The following is a 26,815-nucleotide window of genomic DNA, read 5'->3' on the forward strand; positions in this document are numbered from 1 at the left end:
TTACTTCCAAACAATCTCAACTTGCTGCAAAGTCACAAGAACATACAGAAAACAGTTTTCTTCTAAAACTGCTTCCTGAATACTTGGTTTTCTAAGAACAAGGTCTACCGAGTGAGCACATCACTTCACTCATACGAGGGCCTCATGGAAGTTTTTCTAGTCGATCCAATCCTGTCCCAAGGCAGAGCAGAGGAATTCAATTCAAACTCCATGTTGCTGTCACTGTCTGTGACCCTCCCTCGGTCTGAAAGCGCTCTGTAGTCTTTCCTGACCTTCCCCATCCCTAACCTGTTCGAAAATTTTTAAAGACTACAGATGAATTGATAACAAAGCCAAAAATTGGGGTTGAGTCATGTTTACTTATGGGAAGTTCAAATGTGTAAAGAATCGGAGAAAAAGCCAGGCTTTTTGTCTGAGTTCGAGGCCAGCCTGGTCTACAGAGTGAGTTTCAGGACAGGCTCCAAAGCTACGCAGAGAAATCCTGTCTCAAAAAAACAAAAGAAAACAAAAAAAGCAGAGAAAGTCTCCTGCACTGATTGCATGTAGAAAGTACAGCTGGACTTGACCCTCATTTTGGAATTTGCAGGGACCATGTAATGAGATCCTTTGAAAACCCCAGGTCTGTTACGCAACAGATTTCAAGTCTACTTTTCCTGACATAATCTTCCTTGCAAGGGGATGGTTTATGCCGCTCAAGGAAGGGGGAAGTACCTGTGCGGAGCTGCGTAAATGTTGGCCAAGCACAAACAGGTTTGCGTGAGTTTTAAATAAAACTCCGGCCTCGTTGGAACATAGAACAGTCTCAGGAACACAGTCCTCACAGGTACCGGAGCAGTTGAGGTCCTGTGATGTGTAAACAGATGGAAGGCATACATGAAATCAGATCATTGTAACAAGCCGAGGGAGATGAGTTCACACCTAGAGTGGCCTTAAGTGTTGCAGCACTTACCTGTGGTTATTAACGAAGGTCCCTAGTAATTATAAAGTTAGTTAACTCCTCTGCTTGTTTTTTTTTTTTTTTTTTTTTTGTGGTCATGGAAATGAAATTTCTAGCTATGAGATCTACGATAGAGTTTATATTTGTATAGAACTCCATTCTCACGTGGAGGAACCGTGAACATTCTCCCCCTTATAAAAGAATCATGTTGCGTTTACCCGGGTAGCTAGAGTCTACATACCTGTTCTTTCCTGTTATTCTCTGGAGATAAGCATGCTTTTATAAACAGAGAATATATTTTACTTAGTTACTACATAAAAGCAAAGACTGACCTTCCTCGTTTTAGGGGATGCCTTTAGAATGACAGACAGAGAAGAAATGTCGTAAACATCTGGCCAGGGTTTTGTTGCTCTCTGCATTAAGAGCAGCTGATAGCCAGGCCCGTGAAGTTGTCTTCACACTAGCCAACACAGGAGGCTTCTCAGTAGTTCCGAGTTCTGTTCATGGGGATCAGGCCCACCCAGACACTCCAGGATCCTGTCAGCTGACTTTTGGGACCCCTGATAACTTCCTAAGCGCTTAGGTTTTGTTGGTTTTATTTTCCTTTCCTGTAATGTTAGATTGCTAAGAAAGTGATTTCTCTAGATTTGGGGGCAGGGACAAGCATCCAGAAGCTCATATTTTACCTGAGAAATAAGGAATAAAAATGAAACATTGAGATAAGTGTATCTTTTTAGTGGTTTACTCCACTTTAGTGAGAATTTATTGGGAGTAGTTAGTGTATATTGGAAATGTTGACAAAGATTTTATACCCCGTTTAGCTCTCTAAACTCACGCCAACTCCACTGCCAGCCTGTTGTACCGATTGCTCTGTTCTCGTATATCCTGTAATCCCACAATACAGTGGGCATTACCGCTACTTCCTGTTCGGGCACCGGGAGAAACCTGAACTCATGGTCTCAGTTGCATGTCTGGTTGGAAGGTGGCTTGGCTCTTCCTCCTGATGGGTTTGCCCGACTCTTGCCAGGGTTGCTATGCCGTGGCGTCAGTTAGTCGCAGTCTCGTTAGTGTTTCCGCCTTATAAAGTGAGCTGATTCTTTCATTTTAACCAGACCAGAAATTCTTTAATTATATAATCTCCTTTAGACATAACACTGTTATCAGTTTGAAAGGGGCTCGCTGCTTAAATTTGATGTGTTTTATTGAGATGAAACTGAAAACGTATGTGAGGAGCCCAGGCTTATCACAGTTACTGCCTACTTATTTGCACAGTAATTTTCCACCCTAGTTAATATTAACTTTGAGCAGTCTGTCTGTCTCCTCTTTTTATTTTTGTAGCTTAGGGTCATTGCAGTAATATGTACTTTTGTTATTTTTAGCTATAGTTTTAAAAAGTTAATTTCTCTCTTTCTCTCTCTGTCTTTCTTTCTCTCTCTCTCTCTCTCTCTCTCTCTCTGTGTGTGTGTGTGTGTGTGTGTGTGTGTGTGGTGTTATAGTTTTTTAAGTTTTTATTATTTATTTTATATGTATGTGTATATCTGTGTAAATGCAAGTGTCAACAGAGGCCAGAAGAGGGCACCAGGCAGCTGGGATTATGTAGATGGCTGTGAGCTGCTGGTGGGGAGCTGGGATCATGTAATGGCTGTGAGCTGGGGGTAGGGAGCTGGGATTATGGAGATGGTTGTGAGCTGCTGGTGGGGAGCTGGGATTATGTAATGGCTGTGAGCTGGGGGTAGGGAGCTGGGATTATGGAGATGATTGTAAGATGCTGGTGGGTTCATGTAGATGGCTGTGAGCTGCTAGTGTTGAACTGGGGTCAACATTATGTAATGGCTGTGAGCTGGGGGTAGGGAGCTGGGATTATGGAGATGATTGTAAGATGCTGGTGGGTTCATGTAGATGGTTGTGAGCTGCTGGTAGGGAGCTGGGATTTGGACTCCAGCCCTACAGGAGCAATCAATGCTTTTAGGACTGAGCCACTTCACTTGCCCATTTGCCTGTTTGTTTTGATTTTTGTTGGTTTGTTTTGAAACAGGGTCTCTCCATGTAGTCTTGGATGTAGGCCAGGCTGGTCTCAACTCACAGAGATCCTCCTGATTTTGCCTTCTGAGTCTGGGATTAAAGGCATGCACCGCTAGGCCAACTCCATTTTTTGTTGTTATTTTTTAAAATGAGACCATAATAAAAAACAGGGAGGTAATATTAAGACTATAATGGACTATGATGATTATCTGGTTAGAGAAGTACCTAAGAAGGACAGAATGCTTGCTTATCACACTCAAGCCCTTGGGATCGATCCCCTGCCATAATCTGGGTGTGATGGCACGCATATATAATCCCGACACTCAGAGGTGGAAGCAGGAAGATCAGTTGTTCAAGGCTATCCTCAGCCCCTCAGCAGGTTCCAGGCCAACCTTGTTATGTGACACCTTCACCAAGAAGAAGAGGAGGAGGAGGAGGAGGAGGAGGAGGAGGAGGAGGAGGAGGAGGAGGAGAAGAACAAGAACAGGAAAAAGAAGGAGAAAATTGTAACACAAACTACATCTAATGGCACATGCCTTTAATCCCAGCACTTGGGAGGCAGAGGCAGGTGGATCTCTGTGAGTTCAAGGCCAGCCTGAGCTACAGAGTGAGTTCCAGGAAAGGTGCAAAGCTACACGGAGAAACCTTATCTCGAAAAACAAAACAAAACAAAAAATAATAAAATAAAATATTCCGGGCTGGAGAGATGGCTTAGCCATTAAAGGCTAGGCTCACAACCAAAGTATTTCAGTATTTAAAACATGGTTGGTTTGGGCTGAAAAACCAGATACAGGCTCATTTTGTTTTTGTTTGATCAGCAGTGTGAAGCATTCTTAGTGCAAGCACAGTTACTGTTTTTCTGCAATCGGTAGTGTATTGACACACACACACAGCTGATTTCTCATATTTTATTTTACAGGACCCGTCAAGAACAGTTCCAGGCAGATACAAGAGGTAAGAATCGTAGCATTGTAACTTACAGGCTTGAGGCAAGTGCCTGTTTTGATATGATTTGACTAACTAGAACTGCTTTGAGTCACTGCCATTAGAAACAAAAAACCAAACCGTAATATTGTGTTCTTCAGAAGAAATTCCCTTGTAGACAGAAGTATAGCATCAATCAGCCCTGGCTTGTTTCTGTCCCATCCCAGAGCCTTTGAAAACTGTCCGCACTGTGAATCTTCATGGCTCTTAAAGAGAATCTTAGAATTGGTTTTCCTCTGTACAGTTACACATTGGCAATACAGGGAGAGACCACATGTAATAACAAAATGCCATAAATGACAGGTTTGAGGACCATTATTAAATATATCTGAGCTAAGCAAATCTAGGCCTAATCTGAAAACATCTCTGAGTTTGATAACGATAACCAGGCCACTTTGTTGTCCTGTAGATATATTAGTCAAATGGACCTCTCTCTCTCTCTCACACACACACACACACACACACACACACACACACACACACACACACGAGCAGTTAGACTGCAGGTTTTTTTTAATATAGACCATAGATGTGATGTTGACAGTTTTAAGAAGCAGGTTTGGACTTCTCTATGAAACTCTGAACCACTAAGAGCCTAGTCGTTTCATAGGAGGCCAAGCATAATGACAAAAATGCTGTAAACTAGTTGGCTTAAACAAGAGACTGGGGAGCCAGCCTGCCTGGTCAGTGGTGGCAATGGTAGTGGTATATGTTGGGGAAAGGGGTGGTCTCTCTAAGACCCAGTTTGCAGTTGGGCATCTTGCTGTGTTCTTTGTCGGAGTTGACGTCAAATCCTCTGTCCTGCTATGGGCACTAACCACACTGTGAGGGTGTCCACCCCCATGACGCCATGTGAAGCTAATTCTTTCCCAGCGGTGGCATCTCCACAGCCATCACATGGGCAGTTAGGGCTTCGGTACCTGTTTGGTGCCCCACATCACGTCACCGTCTTCCCTGAGGGGGCCACAAAGGTTGCCAAGAGGGTGCTATAGTTGGAGAAGGGTTTTGTTGAGATGTTAAGATGCTCACGTATCTCAATCATGTGGCTCTCTGGGTTGGCTTATAAGGTAGATCAAATACCTACTTGTATTTTATAGATAAAGGAAGCAGGGCTTAAAACATGGAATAGTTTCCTGAAAAATACAAACCTAGTTGCCAGCAGATAGTAGATCTGAGTTCAGATGGTCTCACTCCAGCTCAGACACACAAGGTCATCCCGAGACTTACACACATAAAACCTTTGCTTTTGTCTGTTCATATGTTACAGTGTAAGATTTTACTAGTAAGCACTCTCAGCTTTAATACCAGGCAAGCACAGGTAACATGTAATTGTGCTTATATCTTTGGTGGGATCTGTGATGAGAAGGATGGGAGTGAACCTGTGCTCCTGAACATCTCCAACCCCTAGGAAGCACGTGATGTTTGCTGTTGCTTTTATTTCCATGTCTACACAATCTTTGTGTGCATATAAGGAAACATGCTTCTTTAATAGAGTGCTGAGTAGTTTTTATTTACCATGACAAGATTCATCCAAACAGAATAAATTTTCTTTTGCCAGAAACCACGGCCAAATTAGCTTTGATTTGAACCATTCACAGATATATTTTCAAAAGAAAGAAAAATTACCACCCTTGTTTTGTTTGTTGGGGAAACAGAGATGAAATTTGATCATTTATCAACTGTGTTATACGTATTTATTCTAATTGAAATTTAAATTATAAACAGCACTTTTATATTTGTGTTCTTGAATTGGATTGATTCACCTGAAATTCTCATCAGGGGCCCAGCAGTTTAGAGTGAGGACTGCTTTTGCAGAGGACCAGAGTTCTTTTCCTAGCACCCCATCAGGCAGCTCACAACTCCTGGTAGCTCTAGCTCTGTCACCCTCTTCTGGCCTCTGTAGGTACTGCACTTATATGTGCGCACATAGACAGACACAGACACACACACACACACACACACACAGCACAGATGCACTCACACACATAGACAGAACACAGACACACACACAAACACACAATCACACAGAGACATACAACACAGGTGCATGTGCGCACACACACAGTCACACCACACACACACACACACACACACACACACTTTAAGACAGTAACAGAAACAGTCCTCTCCAAAGCTGTTACAAAATTGCTGTTGTGTTAAATTAGTAAGAAATTGTTTCCCATGGTGTGTGTGTGTGTGTGTGTATAAATTTTTATTTTTAAGGTTTGAAACTGTTATTTTCCATGTGACATGTTATCTGCTTACACTTTTATTTTTGTAGCCTAAAGCCTGTGATTTGTTACTTTTCAGCTTTCAGAGATCTAGCCCTGATTAATATGGCTAAGAATACTTTTAAATAACCAAAGCCCCCCGAGAGGACAAGGGGAATGGTGCCGTTTGAGGCGAGGCTGAGCTGTTTGGCGAGAACCTGTTTTTAAACGAGTAAATCATGAAATTAAAATTCGTCGTAAGTTTTCACTGACTTGTAGTGACTCTTCCCGTAGAGTCCAAGGGCAGAGCTGAGAGTCTGAAACTACCCAGTCTCCATCTCCCAGGACAATCTTACACGGTCTGTCAGCAGTTCATTACTGTCACTAATCTGTCAGCAAGCTGTCGCGGCGATCAGAGAATGGGTGTCTCTTGACAAATGGAGACGACAAAAATGAGGAATAGCCTAACAGATAAAACCCTGCTGCCGTCGTGTGTGAGACAATATTTTCTATACACGGAATGGCTTTCACAGACACGGACAGCAATGACTGAACTGTCTCTAGGGGTTTCGAGTCTCCGGCCCCATGTGCTCTTCTCGGTGGTTCTACACTCGTTTTCTCTTATAAATGGTGAGGGTGCAGGTTTTTAGCTCCCTGGAGCGTCAGGCTGGCCATGCGGTGCTTGGGCTACTGTCCATCTCGAAAGTCCTCTACACACTCACTGTTTTGTTTTCGTTTTAAATTTTACATCTGTGGAGACGAAGGCCGTGGCATTTTTGATATTCAGTTTGGGAAAGACGGGACACCAGCGGGTGTTTGTGGGTTTTTAATTTTCCCAGTGTGCAATTCTGTCAGTAGAGTGTTTACTCGGTTCGGTTTCTAATACCTTGATTAGGTTTGGAGAAAGAGAAGGTGGGTCCTTAAGCACTTGGCAAGGATGGGGTTTTCTGGGTTAGACTGTGCCTCTTGCGTTTGAATGTGGAATACAAGCAACCGGTAGTAAAGCTTTTCTGTTTTGCTTTTCTGTGGTGACTCTCTGAGTGTTCAGAAGCACGTCTAGGTCATTAGTAGCTGGCTTGTTATGTAAGCTAGTAAGTAATTCTTTGTTTTTTGTTTTTTGAGACAGGGTTTCTCTGTGTAGCTTTGCGCCTTTCCTGGATCTCACTCTGTAGACCAGGCTGGCCTTGAACTCACAGAGATCCTCCTGTCTCTGCCTCCCGAGTGCTGGGATTAAAGGCATGAGCCACCACCACCCCGGCATAAGCAATTCTTTTATTGGTGGTGGAGTTCAAGATAGCCTTGGCTGTCCGGGAACTTACTTGGTAGACCAGGTTGGCCTCAGACTCCCTGAGAACTGCCTACCTCTGCCTCCCAAGTGCTGGGATTAAAGGGGTGTGCCACTACTATAAGGAATTCTTAATACTCTTCCTATGCAAGTCATGGAAGTTACATCTGCATGTCTATTACCCAATCACAGCCTGCCGGCACCAAGTAGGCCTCTAGTACCTTTAGGAGAAAAGGGGCTTACGTTCAGTGAACCTTTCTTAAGCCATATTCTCTTTGACCAGAAATTGGGCTGTGAGAGAAAACTGTGGGTCTCATCTAACAGTTCTGTAGTTAACGTAACTTTACCATTACTTTTCTCCTTTTACAGTTTTCTTCAACTCCTGAGACTATAGGGGTTGATCCTCACATACTGTTGTTTCATACCTTTAATTAATTCATTTCTTATTTTTTTTTATGTGTATGTATGAGGTGAGTGTGGCTGGGTTCCAGGGGTTCAAGTCAGGCTAGGCTGCCGGACGTAGGCAGTATCACAGTATGAACAACTTAGTAGAGGTCTCCTTCCATGTTTCTGTGGGATGCGGGGATTGAACTCAGCTCACAGGTGTTGTACGGTGAGAGGTTTTGCCCATTGAGACATCTTACAGGCCCTGTTTTCTGCCTTTTAAAAGCAACATGCCCTTCTTAGTGGAAATGTGGCGAGTACAGAAAGTTAGCATTAATAAAACCTAATCCCCTTAGCCAAACCAAACACGGTTGCGGTTAGTTTTATTTTTTAATTGCTAATTTGTTTTTCCAAATGGCTTTTCATCTTGTAGGGATGACAGTCGATGTGCATTTACACACCCTGTCCACGCCTCAGTGTGACGTGGGTATCTGCAATTTAATTTTCAGTTGTAAATTGTGGCAGCCCTCGGCTGCACCATCTCTGCCTTTTCAACATACACAGCACAGGGAAACACAAAACCCACAGCTTTGGGAAACCACGGTTGCTTTTTTATGTGAGGCAAGTGTGAGCATGATTTTTTTTTTTTTCCTAAGACAGAGTTTCTAAACTGTGTAACAGCCCTGGCTATCCTGGAACTCACTCCGTAGACCAGGCTGGCCTCAATCTCACAGAGATCCGCCTGCCTCTGCCTCCCCAGTGCTGGGATTAAAGGTGTGCGCCACCACCGCCCGGCTTGATTCTTTTTTTTAAGACCGACATTCTCTTTAGAGTCTGCTCTGATGTAATGCCTGCTTTGGAAAGGAAGTTGGTCTTGGTTGATGCCTTAGGGGACAAACTTCCTCTTCCTCAGATTTCCCATTGTATGTGCATAAGTTTTGTTTAGAAGGAATACGAGGTGGGTACGTAAAATGACACCCAGCTTCAGCTACATAGGAACGTTCAAAACACTGTCAGGTGTGTACTGCCCATATCTGCCAGCCAGCTCAGTGCAGATGGCAGCCTGCTATCCCTGTGGGTGGTGTGAGTTCCAGTAGGACCTCAGATTATCCTGCCCCTCCTTCCTCACCCTCCTCCTCCTCCTCCTCCTCCTCCTCCTCCTCCTCCTCCTCATGCCACAGGAAATCATGAACTACAGGGAACTCTTTATGATGCCAGCTTCCATAAACATACTTCATCTTTTCATAATAAAATGCCATATTTATGTGTTTCTTGAATATTTAATGTATTTAGGGCTGTGATAATGTGTCTCTTCACACACCACACCACCCCCATTCAAGTAGTTTTTGAGATTATGTCTTTAGCTCCATTTTCTTTATAATCCTTTGGTTTGTGCTGAGTGCTTTTGTATCATGCACTGTTTTTTTAAAATAATTCATTTAAATTGATTTTATGTGCATTGGTGTGAAGATGTCAGAGCCTCTGGAACTGGACAGTTGTGAGCTGCCGTGTGGTTGCTGGGAATTGAACCCGGGTCCTCTGGAAGAGCAGCCAGTGCTCTTAACCGCTGAGCCATCTCTCCAGCCCCCATGCACTGGTTTTCTCGAGCACATGTTGCAGTCCAGGAGACTTACCTCTGGACTGGGTAGACGACTTAATAAACCAAATCTTTGCCTTTGTTGGCGTGGAAAGACTCCTCTTATAATAACGTGAATGTATTTGATTTGAGGTACTCTGAGCAAACTCTTTTTAAAGATTTTGAAATTTTATTCTGTGTATGCCCATATATGTGCCCGGGGCCAGCAAAGGTCAGGGGAGGGCGTGAGACCCCACAGAACTGGACGTAGGTGATGGTGAGCTGCCATGTGGGTGCTGGGAACCAAATCTGGGTCCTTTGCACGAACAAGTGCTGTTAACCACAGAGCCGTCTCTCCAGCCCCTGAACAAATACTCTTAATGTATACGTTTCTGAGGATGGAAGGGATGTAGGGATAAATTGACCTCATCGGCATCCTTACCTGGCACCTCTCAGGTTATCTCACGTTCTGCTTTTCCCTAAGCCAGCAGTCACCACATGAGAACAGGGTAAGTGAAACTACACAGAGATAAACCTGAGAAAACCTTTGAATAAAATAAGTAAGTAAGTAAGTAAGTAAATAAATAAATAAAATTTGGCCGGGTGGTGGCATTAAAGAATGCCTTTAACCCCAGCACTCGGGAGGCAGAGGCAGGCGGATCTCTGTGAGTTCGAGGCCAGCCTGGGCTCCAGAGCGAGATCCAGGACAGGCACCAAAACTATACAGAGAAACCCTGTCTCAAAAAAAAAAAAAGGCTGTGGCCCTTTTGTGGAAAGCGATTCCTTTTGAAACTCTTCCCTGTTTCTTACAGTGAGTATGTGTCACAGTTTTGTAGAGTCTGGGTGTTGGCTTTGAGTTCTAGTTGTGTGTGCTTGCGTTTCAAGGAAGGGGAGGAGCAGGGCAGGTTGTAGTACCCAGCAGGGCGGTGAAAGCTTGGGGGTGTGCAGCCCAGAGCAGCCCAGCTGTGTGCTCACTGGTTACTTAGAAGGTCATGATCTGTCCAACACTTGTGAATGTTGGGTACCCATTGTTTAATAGGATTTTACCCATGAGTCTTGTATTTCATCTCATTGCTGAGCTTGAAAGTGTCCGTATTAGTGGAAAATTCCTCTGACTGTAATCTTTTAATGCTACCCATCTTCTTCACATGAGAGCTTTAGAATAACAGTGTTATTTTCCTGAGCACGGCCATGCCCTCTCCTCTTTCACAGAACATATGAAAATCCCCAGAAGGGGAAAACTTCCAGTAGAGGGGGTCCCACTTGTCTTTGATGGTCCTGCTTATTAGTTTCCCTTTAACTGACCATCACATTTAATATCTTTGTGGCCAAGAGTAGACGGTTCTCGATGGATCTCAGGTCTGGGTTAACATTCCTAACCAGAACATCACAAACCTTTTGGAGTTCATGAAACAAATTTTTTACTCTGAATATTTTCCATTGTGCATATCCGGCCTACAAAATAGGTTGAAAACATTTCTGTTTTAGGATAAACAGCTGAATTTGGCAACGAAATCAAGTAACACAGTCTCATGATTATAACCGCATTTCTTTCAGATCCAGAATGTATGAGGGTCAGAGACCTGGTTTAATTTTTCAGCAATTATCCTTTGCTTTTACACATACAAAGGATTTTATTTATGTTTTGACATGCCTAACATTCAAGGGTCTTCCAGATAATAAGCAAAACTTCTAAAACTTGGTTTTGCCATTTTTTAATTGATGTTTATTTGTTCATATTTACAGAGTAATGTAATAATTCACTGCACGCTTACAGTGTAATGGTCAAATTAGGGCAATTAGGATATCCAATCCCTTATGTTGGTTATATGACTATTGTAGGAATTTCTGTACTCATATTGATTCTAAAGTATATCAAACTATTATGGACTACATTCCCCTACTGTGATCTAGAATACCATAGCAAATCCCTCCTATATAACTATATGTTTGTATGCATTATGTAATCTCCATGTGTGTGTGTGTGTGTGTGTGTGTGTGTGTGTGTGTGTGTGTGTGTGGTGTTTCTCTCTCTCTCTCTCTCTCTCTCTCTCTCTCTCTCTCACACACACACACACACACACACACACACACACACACTCCCCAGTCTCTAGTGGTCACTGTTCTTCTGTCCTCTCTGAGGTAGACCTTTGGACCTGGCCTACGTGCCTTTCACCTAACATGTCTTTCCTTTCTCCACAAGTGATGCAAGTTGGTTCTTTTTATTATTCTGAGTAGAACATTCTTATGTACCAATGCTGCATTTCTTTTTTGTATTGTATCTGAGTTCTCTGATCGTTTCATGTACATATGGAGTGCATTTTGCTTACATCTACCCTCACCCTCCTCTGTCTCCACCACCCTTTTTATTCTCTGTCCCCATTCTTTTCTTCACATGCATACCTTTCTTTTGTCCTGTGACCCTTTCATTGATTGAGTGATTCAGTTTCTCAATTTCTGCCTGTTTTCTTTTCTTTTTTTTTTATGATTCTTATCTCCATTGAATTTCTCATTGATCTCATGGATGTGTCCTTCACTTGTTGAATGATTCACTAATATTCTGTTGTATCCCACTTGGTTTTCTTGGTATCGTTAGTTTAGATTTTCTTTTCAATAACTTAATAGGCGTCTTTCATGTTGGTGTCATCTTTTAGTGCAGTGGTTCTCAAACTTCCTACTGCTGTGATCCTTTAATACAGTTTCTCATGTTGTGGTGACCCCCTCCCCCAGCCATAAAATTATCTTTGTTGATACTTCGGAACTCTAATTTTGCTACTGTTTCGAATCATAATGCAAACATCTGATATGCACGATATCTGATATGTGACCCCATGGAAAGAGTCATTCGACCCCCAAGGGGTTGTGACCTGCCGGTTGAGAACCATTATTCTAGGGTTACTCTGTTCTGTTCTGTTGGATATATGCAATGTCATGATACTTGCTCCTCCCATGACCTTGGGCTATACAGCCCAAAGTGGGTGGTGCTTCCTGCCATTATAGGTGACCTCTTATGAGGAGTTGGAGAAGATGCCCCTTCTCCCTGCTCCTGCCTGAGAGGTGGATTCGCTCCTGGTCAGATCAGAGGACAGCTTCACACTCTGCTTTGTATTTGTGAGTATATTTCCTCAATTTATAACTTCATAAATTCTGTTACCCATTTAATAGACTCATGTGGATTGATCTTAATTAGTGGCACCCAACATGGGGCACGAACCCACGACCCTGAGATTAAGAGTCTCATGCTCTACCAACTGAGCTAGCTGGGCATGTGACCATTCTCCCAACTCCTTAGAAGAGGTCATATACAACGGCAGGAAGTACCTCCTCTTTGGGGCCCGTATAGCCCAAGGTCATGGGTGGAGCAGATACCACTACAATGCTCCTTTGTGTTTTCTTGTCTCCTGTGTTCCTATGTTGTCTCTACAGCGGCTGTGCTGTCTTCTTTCAATCTTTTGGAGTAGGTTTTCCAGGGGAAGCCTTTTTCCTTTACACGGATTGTAGAGGTCATTTAAATAGATGCTGTGGCTTTGGTTACCAGTGTAGAAGTGTGGCCTCCATGGGATTCTTTTTCCAGCTATAGTTATCATCGCCTGGGCCGTCTAAACTGCAGATACTTGTGGAGGCAGTAGGTTAGCTTCTTGGTGGACATGGGCACCCGGAATGTGGGACCACAGGTCCTGCTGAAAGACAGGTATGAATGGCCGTGGTCCAGCTGCAAGGCTGGGGTGCCATTTGCAGAGGGGCCAACGTACAAAGCTGTGTGTTAATAGTTGGGAGGTGACCGCAGAGGGGTAGGTACCTCTAGGACCTTGCAGAAGTAAGTGTTGACGGCACCAAGCCCTCTGTCTGTAATCTGCAATGCTTCAGGATGCCGAGTTAGCATGCTCTCAGGCCCCGTGATAGAATCAGAAGTAACGGTGAGACGTCTGGTGTCAGTATCCAGCGTGGGGCTCCGGGGCTGATAAGAGGCATATTAGGCCTCTCAGAAGAGTGCCGATGACTGAGACCTCAGTTGAAGCACCAAGTCGGAGTTTGGAGGAGAGAGACCTTTGTACTAAGCATGCCAGTGCACCTAGCTGGAGCCGTGCTACCTAATCTTGAGGCACAGGGCGTTGCATAGACTGGTGTTGCAGGATCACAGTCCTCCGACTGATCTAGCCAGGTTCATGAGATGGCAGCTGTCTCCGCAAGCATGCCGACACCTTTGTGAGACTCCAGGGATGACAGGATACAGTGGCTACTGTTCCTCAGAGCAGCAGCAAGGCAGTTCTTCAGATGGCTATATGCTGTATGGGAATTGGGGCTCTAAGCAGTAGCAGAGAGGTCCCGAGTGTGCTCCTTCTGTGAGTTAAAGTGTGCATAGACATCAGGCAGTTCCTCAAAGTAGAGTCAGAGCCAGAGGAACTCTTCTGGTGCTAGAACATGGTGTAGTACATGGTTGATCGTGGAGACGCACGGAGTTACCCCTGGCTTGGGGGTAGGAGTCACATTTATAGTGTACTTTATTACGCTTCATGATGCTATCCCGGGTCTCCATTTCTGAGTTTCCCACACTGTCCCTGAGGTGTTATGATTTTCCTGGGAGGAAAACAGTGTTGGCTCTCTGAAGTCAGCCATCTTCCCTCTTCTTTCCAACACATTGTTTTAAGCTTGATCTTTGAGCAAACCTGGAACCATGAAGAGACGATTTGTTGTTGTTGTTGTTGTTGTTCCCTTCGTCCCTGCTGCCCAGTATTGAAGTTAGACTCTTTGTGCAATGGGTTTATAAATGATCTAATTTAGCTAATGAACACAAGATAGGTAAGTCGGGGCTTGGGAACTTCATGAGAAACAACATAGCCAGATACGTAAGTGCAAAGGTGATGCCTGACATTGTGGTGGGTTGGGTGGTAAATAAAATACACAGAGTAAGTCTGTTCTCCTAAACTAAAGATGATTTTGAGATTCTAAGTAAACTTCCTAGACATTTCCAGATTTTACATCTCTGAACTAGCCATTAAAGGCAAATATACAAATGGATGGTTCTTTGGATTTCTGCATCATGAGGTATTAAATCCTTATTAAATTAGAACCTCAGAAAGAATGAACCACATTCAGTAGTTTCTTAAGATTTAAATGGTCCTTCCCTGTAAGCGTGAATATTTGGAGCATAAGTAAATAAAACAAATTTTAGTCTTTTTTTAATCCTTTGTATTCTATGTTTTGGCAAAACAGACAATAATTACTATTTTTGTGGTCATCATCAATCCCAGAAAAAGTGGGTAAACGAACACACATTCTAATATGGGCCACTAAAAATGGGAGACGTTTTTTCTGAATTTGAATTAGCTTGAATTCTTCTGTGAAATAGCTTTTAGGTTTCCTGTTTGCTCTCCTAGCCTCTTATCTTCTGTTTACACATTGTGTTCTAGCCTTATTGGGCTGTCCTGCTTCTCAAATGGGATATTCACTCTGATTCTTCCAAATGTAAGTTTAAACATTGTAGCATAGTGCTGCTCCAAGTGTGGCCCTTGGACACTTTTTGTAACCCATGACAACCTAAGTGAAGAAGTCTAGAGGGAGCATTTAGCATCCTGAGTTGCATTTTGTGTGGTCATCCTTGCTTCTATGTTGATGGCTAGTGGATAGATCTGTGCATAGTAGGTATGCTGTTCAAATCTATATAGAGAGTATACTGTTCAGATCTGTGCATAGAGTATACTGTTCAGATCTGTGCACAGAGTATACTGTTCAGATCTGTGCACAGAGTATACTGTTCAGATCTGTGCATTAGGTATACTGTTCAGATCTGTGCACAGAGTATACTGTTCAGATCTGTGCACAGAGTATACTGTTCAGATCTGTGCATAGAGTATACTGTTCAGATCTGTACATAGGTATATATTGATCACTTTTGCGTAGTGTGTAGATTAGGACAAGGACTGTGGGAAATTGCCTGTTAGTTGGGCACAAGGAGGCTGTTAAACCATATGGAATGTTTGTAGCAGTCATTTGTGACTCCAAAAATGTGTAATAATTGGGGAAGATGCAAGCATTTATTATGCTTAAAAACTCTGTGTTAATGTTAGTCAGATTTGTGTTCCACAAATAAAATAATTTAAATATAGACTTGACTACCAAAATAAATTAAAATGTATTGTCATTATTTTAAGTTTCTGCTTTTCAAAATGTTTCCTAAATCTTAGGACATTTGTATTTATCTTGGATTCTAATTTACTAACAACAAAGCAAGCTTTACTGGACTTTTTGTGATGAGGACAAACTTACTTTATCTGATTATGACAGTAGTAGAAAGTTGAATGGTAACAGTAGAAGTCATTCCAAAAAGATACAGGAGGGCTTCACGAGATTGGTTGAGAAGTGTCCTTTCTCAGTCTAGCTGAGTTCAGGCTTTAGCCACAATGATAGAGAAGTGCATTGCTTGCAGAACATATTGGCTGACAGAACAGTGTAAGCATTAAAATTTATGTGGTATTTGAATGCAGGACACAACTATGTTCAACATAAATTGATTGATAGATTACATTGGCTTCATCACGAAGCAGATATTCGGTATTATCATAATCATTACTTAGTACTTCGTGAGTTTCTTACCAAGTCTTTCTTCAGGTTGCCAGTGTTAAAAACAGGACAGAGCTGCCCGGGCGGTGGTGGCGCACGGCTTTAATCTCAGCTCTGGAAGCAGAGCCAGGTGGATCTCTGTGAGTTCGAGGCCAGCCTGGGCTACCAAGTGAGTTCCAGGGAAAAGGCGCAAAGCTACACAGGGAAACACTGTCTCCAAAAACAAAACAACAACAACCAAAAAACAAACAAACAAAAAAAACAGGACAGAGCTGGAGGAACGGCTCTGCCCTAGATTTCAGGTGCCTGAGTTTGATCCTCAGAGCCCACATAAAAAAATCAACCATGGCATTCTGAGCCCGCCTCTGTAATCCCTGTACTTTGGGTGCACAGACAGGTGGGTCCTGGAGATTGCTAACCCTACTCTTATTTTGTGAGCTCTGGGCAAACGAAGAGACTTATCTCAATTTTTAAAAGTGAACGAATGTGAGAGCACTTAAGGGATTATCCGTGCATAGGGTATAAACTAGTCAGATCTGCATAGTGTGTAGACTGGTAAAGGAACCATGCGGGGGGGGGGGGGGGGGGGGGTTGCATGTTATTAGAAACAAGACTGTTCAGGAAGGTCAGCTCTCAGACGAGTAAGAACTTTCATCGACTGATGGACACAACAAGGAACAATGTGATATTTTATTTGTGCTCTAACAAATAAAGCTTGCCTGGGGATCAAAGGACAAAGTCAGCCACTAGATTAAACATAGAAGTCAGGCAGTGATAGCACACGCCTTTAATCCTAGCGTTGGGGAGGCAGAGATCCATCCAGATCTATATACGTTCAAGGCCACACTGGGAACAGAGCCAGGCGTGTTGGCACGTGCCTTTAATCTGGAGGTCTATACATACACAGTCAGGAAGTGATAGAGCTGGGTGGAAAGAGGAAGTGATGTAACTGGGCAGAGAGAGGAAGTAAGATGGCAGAGCACAGAAAGGTATATAGGCGTGAGTATACAGGAAGTAGCTCTCTCTTGGGCTGACTTGTGGCTGGCTTATTCTGGTCCTCTGATCTCTCAGCTTCCACCCCAATATCTGGCTCTGGGTTTAGCAATTTGTGTTACAGAACATGTTGTAAGTTGTTTTTCAGTTTCATTGCTGATAGACAGAGCTTGCTATCTGAATTTTAAAGAGCTTGCTGTTTCTGCTTTGCTTTTGCAATAATACGCTATGATTATGATGAAGAAGCCCCACACAAAAGATGCTGGTGTCTGCATCAGAATGGAAGCGGTGAGCTACTTCCCTCTGTGAGCAAGCCTCCCTCCCTGCCTTAGCTGGACTCCATCAATCGAATTCACAATGGTTCACTAAAAGGCACTGGGGAATGAGCACTAATGCTTTAAATGAGAGAGTCCTGAAAACTGTTAGCTTCAGGTTGATCTTATCATTCGGGCTAATCGACTCTTGTATGCTAAGTGGTTATACATTGGCTTTCAAAGGGAAAATTTCAGCCAGAAGTATTTGAACTTCAGATTGAACTTTGGCTGTTTTCGCAAGATAAGAACCGAGTTTGGCCGCCAGCTTTATAAATATGTGCCTGAGGCTGGCTTGGCTGCTGGCACACCCCCACTCCCCACTTCTCTCTTTTTTAATTATCTTAACCTTTTGTGCAAGGAAAGAATGTCAGATGTTTTTCAATGGCAGATAAGATCAAAGAAACAAAAAAAAAAAGGGTAGAAATTATAGGGTGAAGTTTCTATAGCTTGCCGTCCTGGGTTCATAATAAGTTAGAATAATCGAGGAAGTAGATGGTTGTCAGATCCCCTAAGATCAGATAGGCTGAAAAGATCTATGAGTGGGGAAGTTCATACATCAGGAATCCATTTTTCCTCTAAAGGCTACTTTAGATTTTACAATAAATTTGCATATAAAATATTTCAAGTGGCCATTACTAAAACAAAAATTTTTAAAGCATAGGCTGTTGATTTTCAATTAATGTTTTCTGTTTGGTTTTGGGTTTTTCTTTCAAGATAGGGTTCCTCTGTGTAGCCCTGGCTGTCCTGGAACTCGCTCTGTAGACCAGGCTGGCCTTGAACTCACAGATCTGCTTGCTTCTGCTTCCTGAGTGCTGGGATTAAAGGCATGTGCCACCATGCCTGGCTCAGCTAACGTTTTTTAAAAATGATTATTCTGAGGGTTGGGGATTTAGCTCATTGGTAGAGTGCTTGCCTAGCAAGTGCAAGGCCATGGGTTCGATCCTCAGCTCAAAAAAAAAAAAAAAAATTATTCTGAGCTTTCTGAAGTTGCTTTAAAGTATTTTTGTCAACATGCTTCTATGAGACTAGTTTCTAAGTGCTGTTAAAAAAATTGTTTTGCTACTACATGTAACCGTGTACTGGTGTAATCTAGTATAGATGAGTCAACAGATGAAGTAGCTAGCCTTCAGGCTGGCCCCAGATGAGCCCTCCCTCCAGTACTCAGGCCTCTGTAATCTCCTCTGTCAGTGTTATGCCAGGGCGATCCATATGTATTGTAAAAGGAGGAGAGGTGATGGGGTGCCACCTTGAGACTGGGGTGGCAGACATCGCAGCTTCTGGCCTAGTTCCTAAGTCACGTTCTCTCTAGAAGCCTGTTGCCACGTGTTAAGTTCGCCCACTGGAAGGACCCACATAGGGAGGAATTGAGGCCCCTGGCCTACAGCCAGGGGGGCCACTGAATGCTTTGGTCCACAGATGGCTCGCCTGTGCTTGGAAGCGGATCCTGCAGCTCAGTCACGCCTCCAGATGATTGTAGCGCCCACCAACATCTTGACTAAAGGCTCACAAGAGACCCTCAGTCTTAATTACCCCTCTAAGCTGCTTCTAAATTCCTGAACAGCAGAACCTTTGAGTCAATGCATGTGTGTTACCTTAAGTCATAAAGTTTGGGGGTAATTTTTATGTAGTAGGAGATAATAACAGAGAGCAAAGCAAAGCGTGTTACATTGAATACTTTAAATATCGACAGTTCATCAGCTGTAAGTTAGTATTTCATTTGAGGAAGTTCTGGTTAAGTTTGCAGTATGAATAATAAGTTACCAGTGTGTAAATAGTTGCCTGTAGCCAACTTTCAGTTGGTAAATGTACAAGTTTATGCAGTTCTTTTTTATTTTCTGTTCTAATTACATTTTGATTTTATGTTTTGGGATTTAACGAGACATTGAACTTTGAAAATAAAAAGCATTTTAGAAAGGATAAATAAGGCAGGCATTGGTGGTGTATGCCTTTAATTTCAGCTCTCAGGAGACAGAAGCAGGTGGATCTCTGTGGGTTCGAGGACAGCCAGGGCACAGAGAGCCCTGTCTCAAAAGAAAAGAAAAGAAAAGAAAAGGAAGGAAGGAGAGAGAGGAGAAGGAAGGGAGAAAAGAAAAGAAAAGGAATTTTCACCATAGACAGTCTAGGAGAGCCAGTCTGTTCTGGTCCTTATGTCTAGCCTTGACCAAAGATTGGTGACTGTGCTACCATGTTGTACCTCGTGGCATTCCCTGTTGAAAGGACAGCCCGTGTTTTGTGATTGCTATAGACATCTTCAGTGCATAGAACAGTGCCTGACACTGACAGCCACTTGGGTACTAGGCAAAAGAATTAATGTGCTTTTTATTCTTTCCCCCACCATTGTGGTAGAATGAGACAATGTGAATAAGTTCCAACTGTGTGTCCTCGGGGAGTGCCAGTTGTTCGGGCTGGAGAGAAAACAGCCCTTGCATTTTACTTCTAGATGGCTAGGGATATTTATGAAATACTCATGTTGATTTCCACAGCGCAACCAGTGCCTCTGAAGACGATGTCTCAAGTAGATATCCCCGAGCAGACAGAAGTGGGTTCAGTAGACACAACAGAGATATAAACGCAGCAGGGAATTTCGCCTCAAGTAGCACACTGGAGAAGAGAATTGAAGATCTCGAAAAGGTAGGGGTTAGAAATTATTCAAAATAAAATTAACACGTCTTAGCATTCTTTTCTTGGGGTCATGGCGTCTTGAACTCTTCCTCAATCCAAATCCATTCCTGTTCTGCCGAGCCATGCAGTGCCAAGAGCAGTGTCTCTGAGAGCCGAGATGTCTGCTCTGTAGTCTGTACTTCCGTGACCTACATCATCTGAACGGGTTGTTAATTTAGGCCTTTCGGTGATTCCGAGTTAGGTCCCGTATTTGGTGCCTGAACCGTTTTTATGTAGGAATAAGATAAACTTGCTTACAGATGTCTTGACAGCAATTTGGATGAGCATCGCCATAAAGTTATGAACTGCAGCTGCTCAGGTGTATCCCTCGGACGTGGATCTGCATTCGATCATGGTGCTGAACTAATTGGTTGAAACGTGTTTTGTTTTAATGAATGGAAGCTGCGCCCTGTGACGCAAAGGCGGTGTTGAGGTTTATTTATTTTAATTTCCTGTGGACACTGTCTGCGGTTATTTTTTTTAGGCTGCATTTAAGCTCGAACCCGTTTCTGGTTGGAATCATTATTTAAATTAATTAAAGGTTTAGAGAGCACACATTATTAGTTTCTAACACGTTCCTCTGACCTCAGAAGAGCTGGGCTTAGTTGTCAGCATCTGGCAGCCTTTAATGGCTCTGGGTAGCTGGCTGCTTTCTCTGAGACCTTTCAGGGTCTGCTCGGAGGCCCTGGAGCCCTTTGTTTGTTTGTTTGTGGTTTACTGAGACAGGGTCTCCTGCAGCTCAGTTAACCGGAAGACGTTCTTGGACTGGATCTACCTGCCTTCACCTCCCAAGCGCTGGGATCACAGGTGTATAAAAACACCTGGCTTGAGGTCCTGAATTCAAAAACCTCTAAATAGAGATTTCTTTCTCCTGTTTTTCTTTAATTAAAAAGCATTTTTGTTAGCTTACAGAGTATCATGTTTCAATCATTCTCCCTTCTCTTAATATCCCTCCTTCTACAGTATCTTTTCTTCTCACAAGCCATCTGCCCCCACTTTATTTTTTAAGCACCTCTTGGCTCTCTCTCTCTCTAGTGGTCTATGATATACCAACGCTCACACACCCCTGTTTCCACACATTAAGAGTTGGGGGTCTATGAATGAGAGAGGACATGCGGTTTTTGTCTTTGTGACTGCATTATGTCACTTACCACAGTGTTTCCCAGCTCGGTGAGGTGCTCCGTCGGGGTTTGTTGTTGTTGTTGATTTCTTCTGGAGATTTACCGTGGCTCATGGTTTTAGGATTACAGCCTGTGATCAGCTGGCCCTGTTGTTTCGGGTCTTTGGTGAAGCAAAGGCAGAGTGAAACAGAGATGTGCACCTCCTGGCTGTCAGGAAGCCGAGGAGCCCTTGCTTCCGCACCCCCTTCTCCTCATTTTGTTCCATATACGCATGCCCAGGGGTGCGCGTTCTTAAATCTCCTAGATGGTTCTTTTTTCTTTTTTTGGTTTTTTGAGACAGGGTTTCTCTGTGTAGTTTTGCACCTTTCCTGGAACTCACTCTGTAGCCCAGGCTGGCCTCGAACTCACAGAGATCCGCCTGCCTCTGCCTCCCGAGTGCTGGGAATAAAGGCGTGCGCCATCACCGCCCAGCTAGATGGTTCTTTTTTATTAGAATATATTGTTTGTTTGTTTTTCCAGAGCTGAGGACCAACCCAGGGCCTTGCGCTTGCTCTACCACTGTGCTAAATCCCCAAACCCTAGAATATATTATTTTTGCTAACAGGTTTCATTATGACATTTCAGTTATGTACAGAGTGTTCGTTGTTCACATGCATCCTCATCTCCCCCTACCAATCTCATTAATCCTTTTCCCAACCAGCTTCCCTTCTGTGTGTGGGTCCCAATGAGTTGCGTTGGGGTTGTTTACAGGCTCATGGCCCGGCATCTTATCATTGATTATACCGCTAAAGAACATGCCTGTCCCTCCACCTCCACCATTGTTACTGGTGCTCGGGTTAGCTTTGAACGCCTAAGCTCCAGTTCTCCTCCTGCCTCAGACTCCCAACTCTAACGATAAGTGTGGTCGTCCGCCATGCCCAGTGAATAGAACCTCTCTGAAAGGAAAACAGCAGCCGCAAATACAGCTTTCCCTCTTTAATTCACAAATGTTTTCAATAGTGTTCTTTTACAAGGTAGGCAGATACCCTTCTTCCTTGACTAAGAGGGGAGGTGGCATTGTCACAGTCCCGCCTTCTGTGTCCCCTGTGGCCGAAAGGGGCGTGGCCAATGTTGGCGGTCCTCCGCTGTTATTGATGGGTGTCGGCCGTGTTAAAATACTGTGAACGGCCCATTCCCGGTTGGTTAATGCTTTGTGGTTTTATTCACCAGGAAGTAGTAAGAGAAAGGCAAGAAAACCTCAGGCTCGTGAGACTGATGCAAGATAAAGAAGAAATGATTGGAAAACTCAAGGAAGAGATTGATTTGTTAAATAGAGTAAGTAGTTTTGCATTTCAATTCCAGGGTGGTTTTTTTTGTTTGTTTGTTTGGTTTGGGTGTTGTTTGTTTGTTTGTTTGTTTGTTTTGTTTTGTTTTTTGTTTTTGAGTGATTGGATGAAAGCATGGAAGGGTGAAGAACCTGTTCCTTTCCCTGTGGTTTGCTCTTTGGTTCATAAGATAGTCACTAACGCTGAGACCTACCGGTTCACTCTGTAAGCTGTGGATTCTCACCGATTCCTCAGGTGACGCCTAGGAGTTTTCCCGGCTCTGGGTTGAGGTCCCACGCTCTGCAGTGTTGGGTTTGGAGCCTCTCCTTTTTGTCTTCAGCCCTAGAATGTCCTTCCTCCGAAGCCAGAGCATCTACTGAGGTGATGGGAAGAGTTCCCATTGCTCTGCCTTTATAGAGGGTTTTATGTAAGATGGAAGAAAGAAACGTTGGCTTCAGAGAGAAAAGGCTCAGTCCCCTAATCCAGTTAATTAACCGTAAAGTGCTTGCCTCTTTTGGGCAATGCCATGGGTTGATCCCATGTGCCACAGCCAAGGAGGGGGCTCCAGTGCCAGCCTCCTCTAATGCAGCTCAAAGGCAATGATTGCAAGTTGTCGGTGAGGACCGGGGCACCCCAGTTAACTTGCTGCGGGTTGCACGTCGTCCTTGGCCGAGGCAGTGTTTGACTTGGGTCGTACATTGTCTTTCATCTCCATGCTTCTCTGAGCTTGTCTTTATTTGCGCTGGAATTCAGTTTAAGAGCCTCAGCAAATATTTGGGATGCCCGTGATGTGTTTGTGCGGTCTCAGACTCCAAGAGCGTGAAAAAGAATCAGAAAACCTCTTCCTTACTAAGTTGGTAATCTAGTCACAATTCGTGAATGTGTTTGAACCGTTTCCATTTTAGGAACCTTTTCAAGCGTATAGTTTGGTGATGATGCACAAATATATTTTATCATTTAATTTTAAATTTAGGCAAATAGTTTGGTAATGATGCACAAATATATATTATCATTTAATTGTAAATTTAGGTGGGTCTCAGTCGTAGTAATTTTTAAAACCTCATTTGTTAATAGTCTGAACAGACTTGTTTCTTGGCATTATTCGGTCTGTGAATAAATGCAAATTCTGACTTTGCTAACGTTTTGGTCATCTGCCTGATAGTCCAACAGCAAAGTGTAACTTCACGACAATGCTACAGCTGTGTGGCACTTGTCATATAGGTAGACTTTGTCCAATTTTAATGTTATAAACTGCAAAGATAAGTTTCTACATGTCTGCTCTTCCTTTAAGTGATAGTTCTCATAACTACAACTTACTGTGGTTTTAGTACTGACCACATGGGTATGGATTTGTGGCTAGAGTTCTAACACGGACACATTCCCCCCACCCCTTCTCCCTCTCCCTCCTTCCTTCCCTCCTTCCCGCCCTCTCTTCTCTCTCTCTTTCTCTCTGTCTAGATTCACAATTTTAATACCTTGACTTCTGGCTACTTTTGAAAACTGAGTGTTCCAGAAGAATTGGCCCATTCAAGTAATGTTAGGGCATATCCCATGTAATTTTTTAGAACTTACTACTTCAAAATTAATTGAGTCAATGGGTTATCTTTGTGTTTTATTTTTATTTCAATTCTCCTTTAGAATATTTTTCAGTATTTTTAAAGTGTTCCTTTCTCCCCACCCCCTACCACCCCCAGGACCTAGATGACATAGAAGATGAAAATGAACAGCTAAAGCAGGAAAATAAAACTCTTTTGAAAGTTGTTGGACAGCTGACCAGGTAGAAGACCCAAGGCTCGGTGTGGAAAACCTGTTTTTAAACTACTGATTGAATGTCATGGCTAAGGCAAAGATGATGCTCCTGTGATGTAATACGTTCAGATAACTGTATATTTATTTCTAGACAGCAGATGGATATTGGTTTTTGAAATTATTCTTTTTTCATTCTTAGTTTTACAAAGTATCAACCTTGTATTTCACAAATTAGTGACATTTTTTAGTTATTACAATGATAGGCAATGCCTCTTGGTTTTTTGTTTGATATTCCAATAATATATGGTTCAAAGTAACAGCCATTTGCATATATTTTATCTATGTTAGGACATATTCTCCCTAAAGGAATATGCATAGTCTTTGTTTACATGAATTCAGATACTTGGGGGAATTGCCCACAAATGCCTTATTACTAAAGCGTGCAGCCTTCTGTGTGTTGATATTTTCTCATAAAGACCTGGCTACTGTCACCTGTTCCTTCCACGTGCTCTAATGATTTCGAGTAGTAATAGACACACTATTTTGTATAGCAGTAATCTTTGAAAGGAAAGCTATTTTACAAAGTCACCTAATATGTTCTAGTTGGCTAAATATAAACTTAAGAGAATACTTGAACTGTGTTATAGTAAGTGAAAATTTACTATGTTGTGTTTGAATATTGAAAATTTTCAATTACTTCTGAAAAACAGTTAATGTATAGTTTCTTATGTAGGTACTATTGTATCAGGTGTTTTTTTTTTTTAACTGCTCTAGGGTTTATTAGTAAATATGGAATATTTAAAAAGTTGTTTATTCTTCAGGCCTCAAGTTGTATACAGTTTCAGTGTTGAAGAAGAAAATCAATGCTTTTAATAATCACATGCTTCAAAGTCAGAACCAAAATATTTTCTCCACACTAAAAATATTTATACATTTGTTAACCTATGTAAGCTTATATACATATGATGGAGAATAGCTCTGCTGATCCCTGAGTTGGGGAAACATTGGGATGTATTTTTCCTCATGAGAGAATAGTCCCATATCCCAAAGTTACTGCTCCCTTACACTGAAAATTGGAAAGCGATCATATTTGAAGATTCGTAAAATAAAGTTGTCTTCTGTTAAATGTCCTTAGTATTTGGGGTTGTGTGTTGTGTTTTTGTATTAAGAGCCCTCCTCCGCCCTTAACACATGGATGCCTCATGGCTGAATCTCTTTCCCTTTTTCTTCCCTCTTTTTAATGGTTCCGGGGACTGAACCCAGCAGGCACTCTGCTACTGAGCGACTGGGTGGGTGAATTTCAGGAAGACGGCTTGTTCATCAGCATTCAGAACTTGGACATAGTAAAATCCTGTTGGGATCCCTGCCTGCTCTTTTTCCTCTGCTTACCAAATCCATTCATGTACCCTACTGTTGGAAAAACAGAGATAAGACAATTGTGGGGGGGAGGATGGAGTAGTGGTCCACATAAGGGCTATCTTCTAGAAATCTCTGCATTCCACAAGTGTCTCCCCAACTCCTCACTTCAGAAGTTCAGGGTCAGCCATTCATCAGAACCGCTTGAGAAACAGAAACGAGAGCCCCTGCTGTAGCTCCTGGAGAGGCATAGTTTTGACCTTGGTTTCCAGAATTTCTGCAGCTGCTCACCTGCTGGTTCTGAGTCACTTGGCCTTTGAGCCAGCAGCAGCTGTATCTTCCCGTCTGAGGTTCCCATTGAAGTTCCCACTGAGCTGGGACTTACTGCCCTGTGGTTTGCCCCTTTATCTTAGCAGTTCACCGGGCTCCCCAGCAGTGGTCTGCTGCCCACGTATGGAGGTCCTGTGCCAGGCTCTGTCACCCCGTGGCTGTGAGGCACTCATCTCTTGGGTCATCATTAGGTCTGTGGCATCGATATCTGTGCTGCCTTATTCCTTGTTTACCTTAAGATGTTGTAAAGATGCCATCAATATCCAACCCTAAAATACATTAGTATATTGATTTTTCAATAAGATAGTTTGAATTTCCTTTTTAATTTGTACATAAAGGCACTTTTAATTTCACCTTTTTTGTTGCTGGTTTTGTTTTTTGTTTTTTTGAGACAGGGTTTCTCTGTGCAGTTTTGGTGCCTGTCCTGGATCTCGCTCTGTAGACCAGGCTAGCCTTGAACTCAGAGATCCGCCTGCCTCTGCCTCCGGAGTGCTGGGATTAAAGGTGGGCACCACCACCACCCGGCTGATTTTACTTTTTAAAGATTACATCAGCTATGAATGTTTTTAAAAACAGAGCTGTTTTTGAAGTTTTTACCATTCGGTCAATGTGGAGTATTTTCAGCACCTTTTTTGTTTTTATTTATTTATTTTTTTTCCTTTTTTTAACATAATATTAGCAGGTGCACTTAGTTAGGCAGAACTATAGGAGCCTGGCAATTAGGCAGAGCATTTCATTGGAGCCCTTGCCCCCAACTTCTTAAAATCTGTATCTATCTCACATACAGGTTTTTACACACTTGAAAAAGACATAGGATCTACTACAATTCTCCTTTTAAATTAGACTTTTATAAAAATTAAACAAGACTAATAGCAGTTTTTGCTCATCAATAAATTGAGATTTAGAGCCAGGCACGGTGATTCATACCTGCAATGTCATAACTCAGAATGAGAATCAGTAAGATTGTGAGTTCAAAGCCAGCCCAGGCTAGAGTTCCCTGTTTATAAAAAAAAAAAAAAAAAAAAAAT

The 26,815-nt window shown here is 42.7% G+C and overlaps 1 protein-coding gene across 1 annotated transcript in view; it reads left to right on the forward strand.

Annotated features, from left to right (window-relative positions):
* The window catches only part of Pawr (pro-apoptotic WT1 regulator), an 86,920-nt gene extending 61,682 nt beyond the window's left edge, over nucleotides 1-25,238 (forward strand). Inside the window, exons 3-6 of the mRNA XM_036169842.1 lie at nucleotides 3,879-3,913; nucleotides 19,750-19,897; nucleotides 22,258-22,362; nucleotides 24,047-25,238. Coding sequence (XP_036025735.1) covers nucleotides 3,879-3,913; nucleotides 19,750-19,897; nucleotides 22,258-22,362; nucleotides 24,047-24,133 — 375 coding nt within the window. The 3' untranslated portion in view covers nucleotides 24,134-25,238. The remainder of the gene's footprint in view (nucleotides 1-3,878; nucleotides 3,914-19,749; nucleotides 19,898-22,257; nucleotides 22,363-24,046) is intronic.
* Nucleotides 25,239-26,815: the final 1,577 nt, after the last annotated feature.

Source organism: Onychomys torridus, chromosome 20 (assembly GCF_903995425.1).
Source record: "Onychomys torridus chromosome 20, mOncTor1.1, whole genome shotgun sequence".
Classification (NCBI taxonomy): Eukaryota; Metazoa; Chordata; class Mammalia; order Rodentia; family Cricetidae; genus Onychomys; species Onychomys torridus.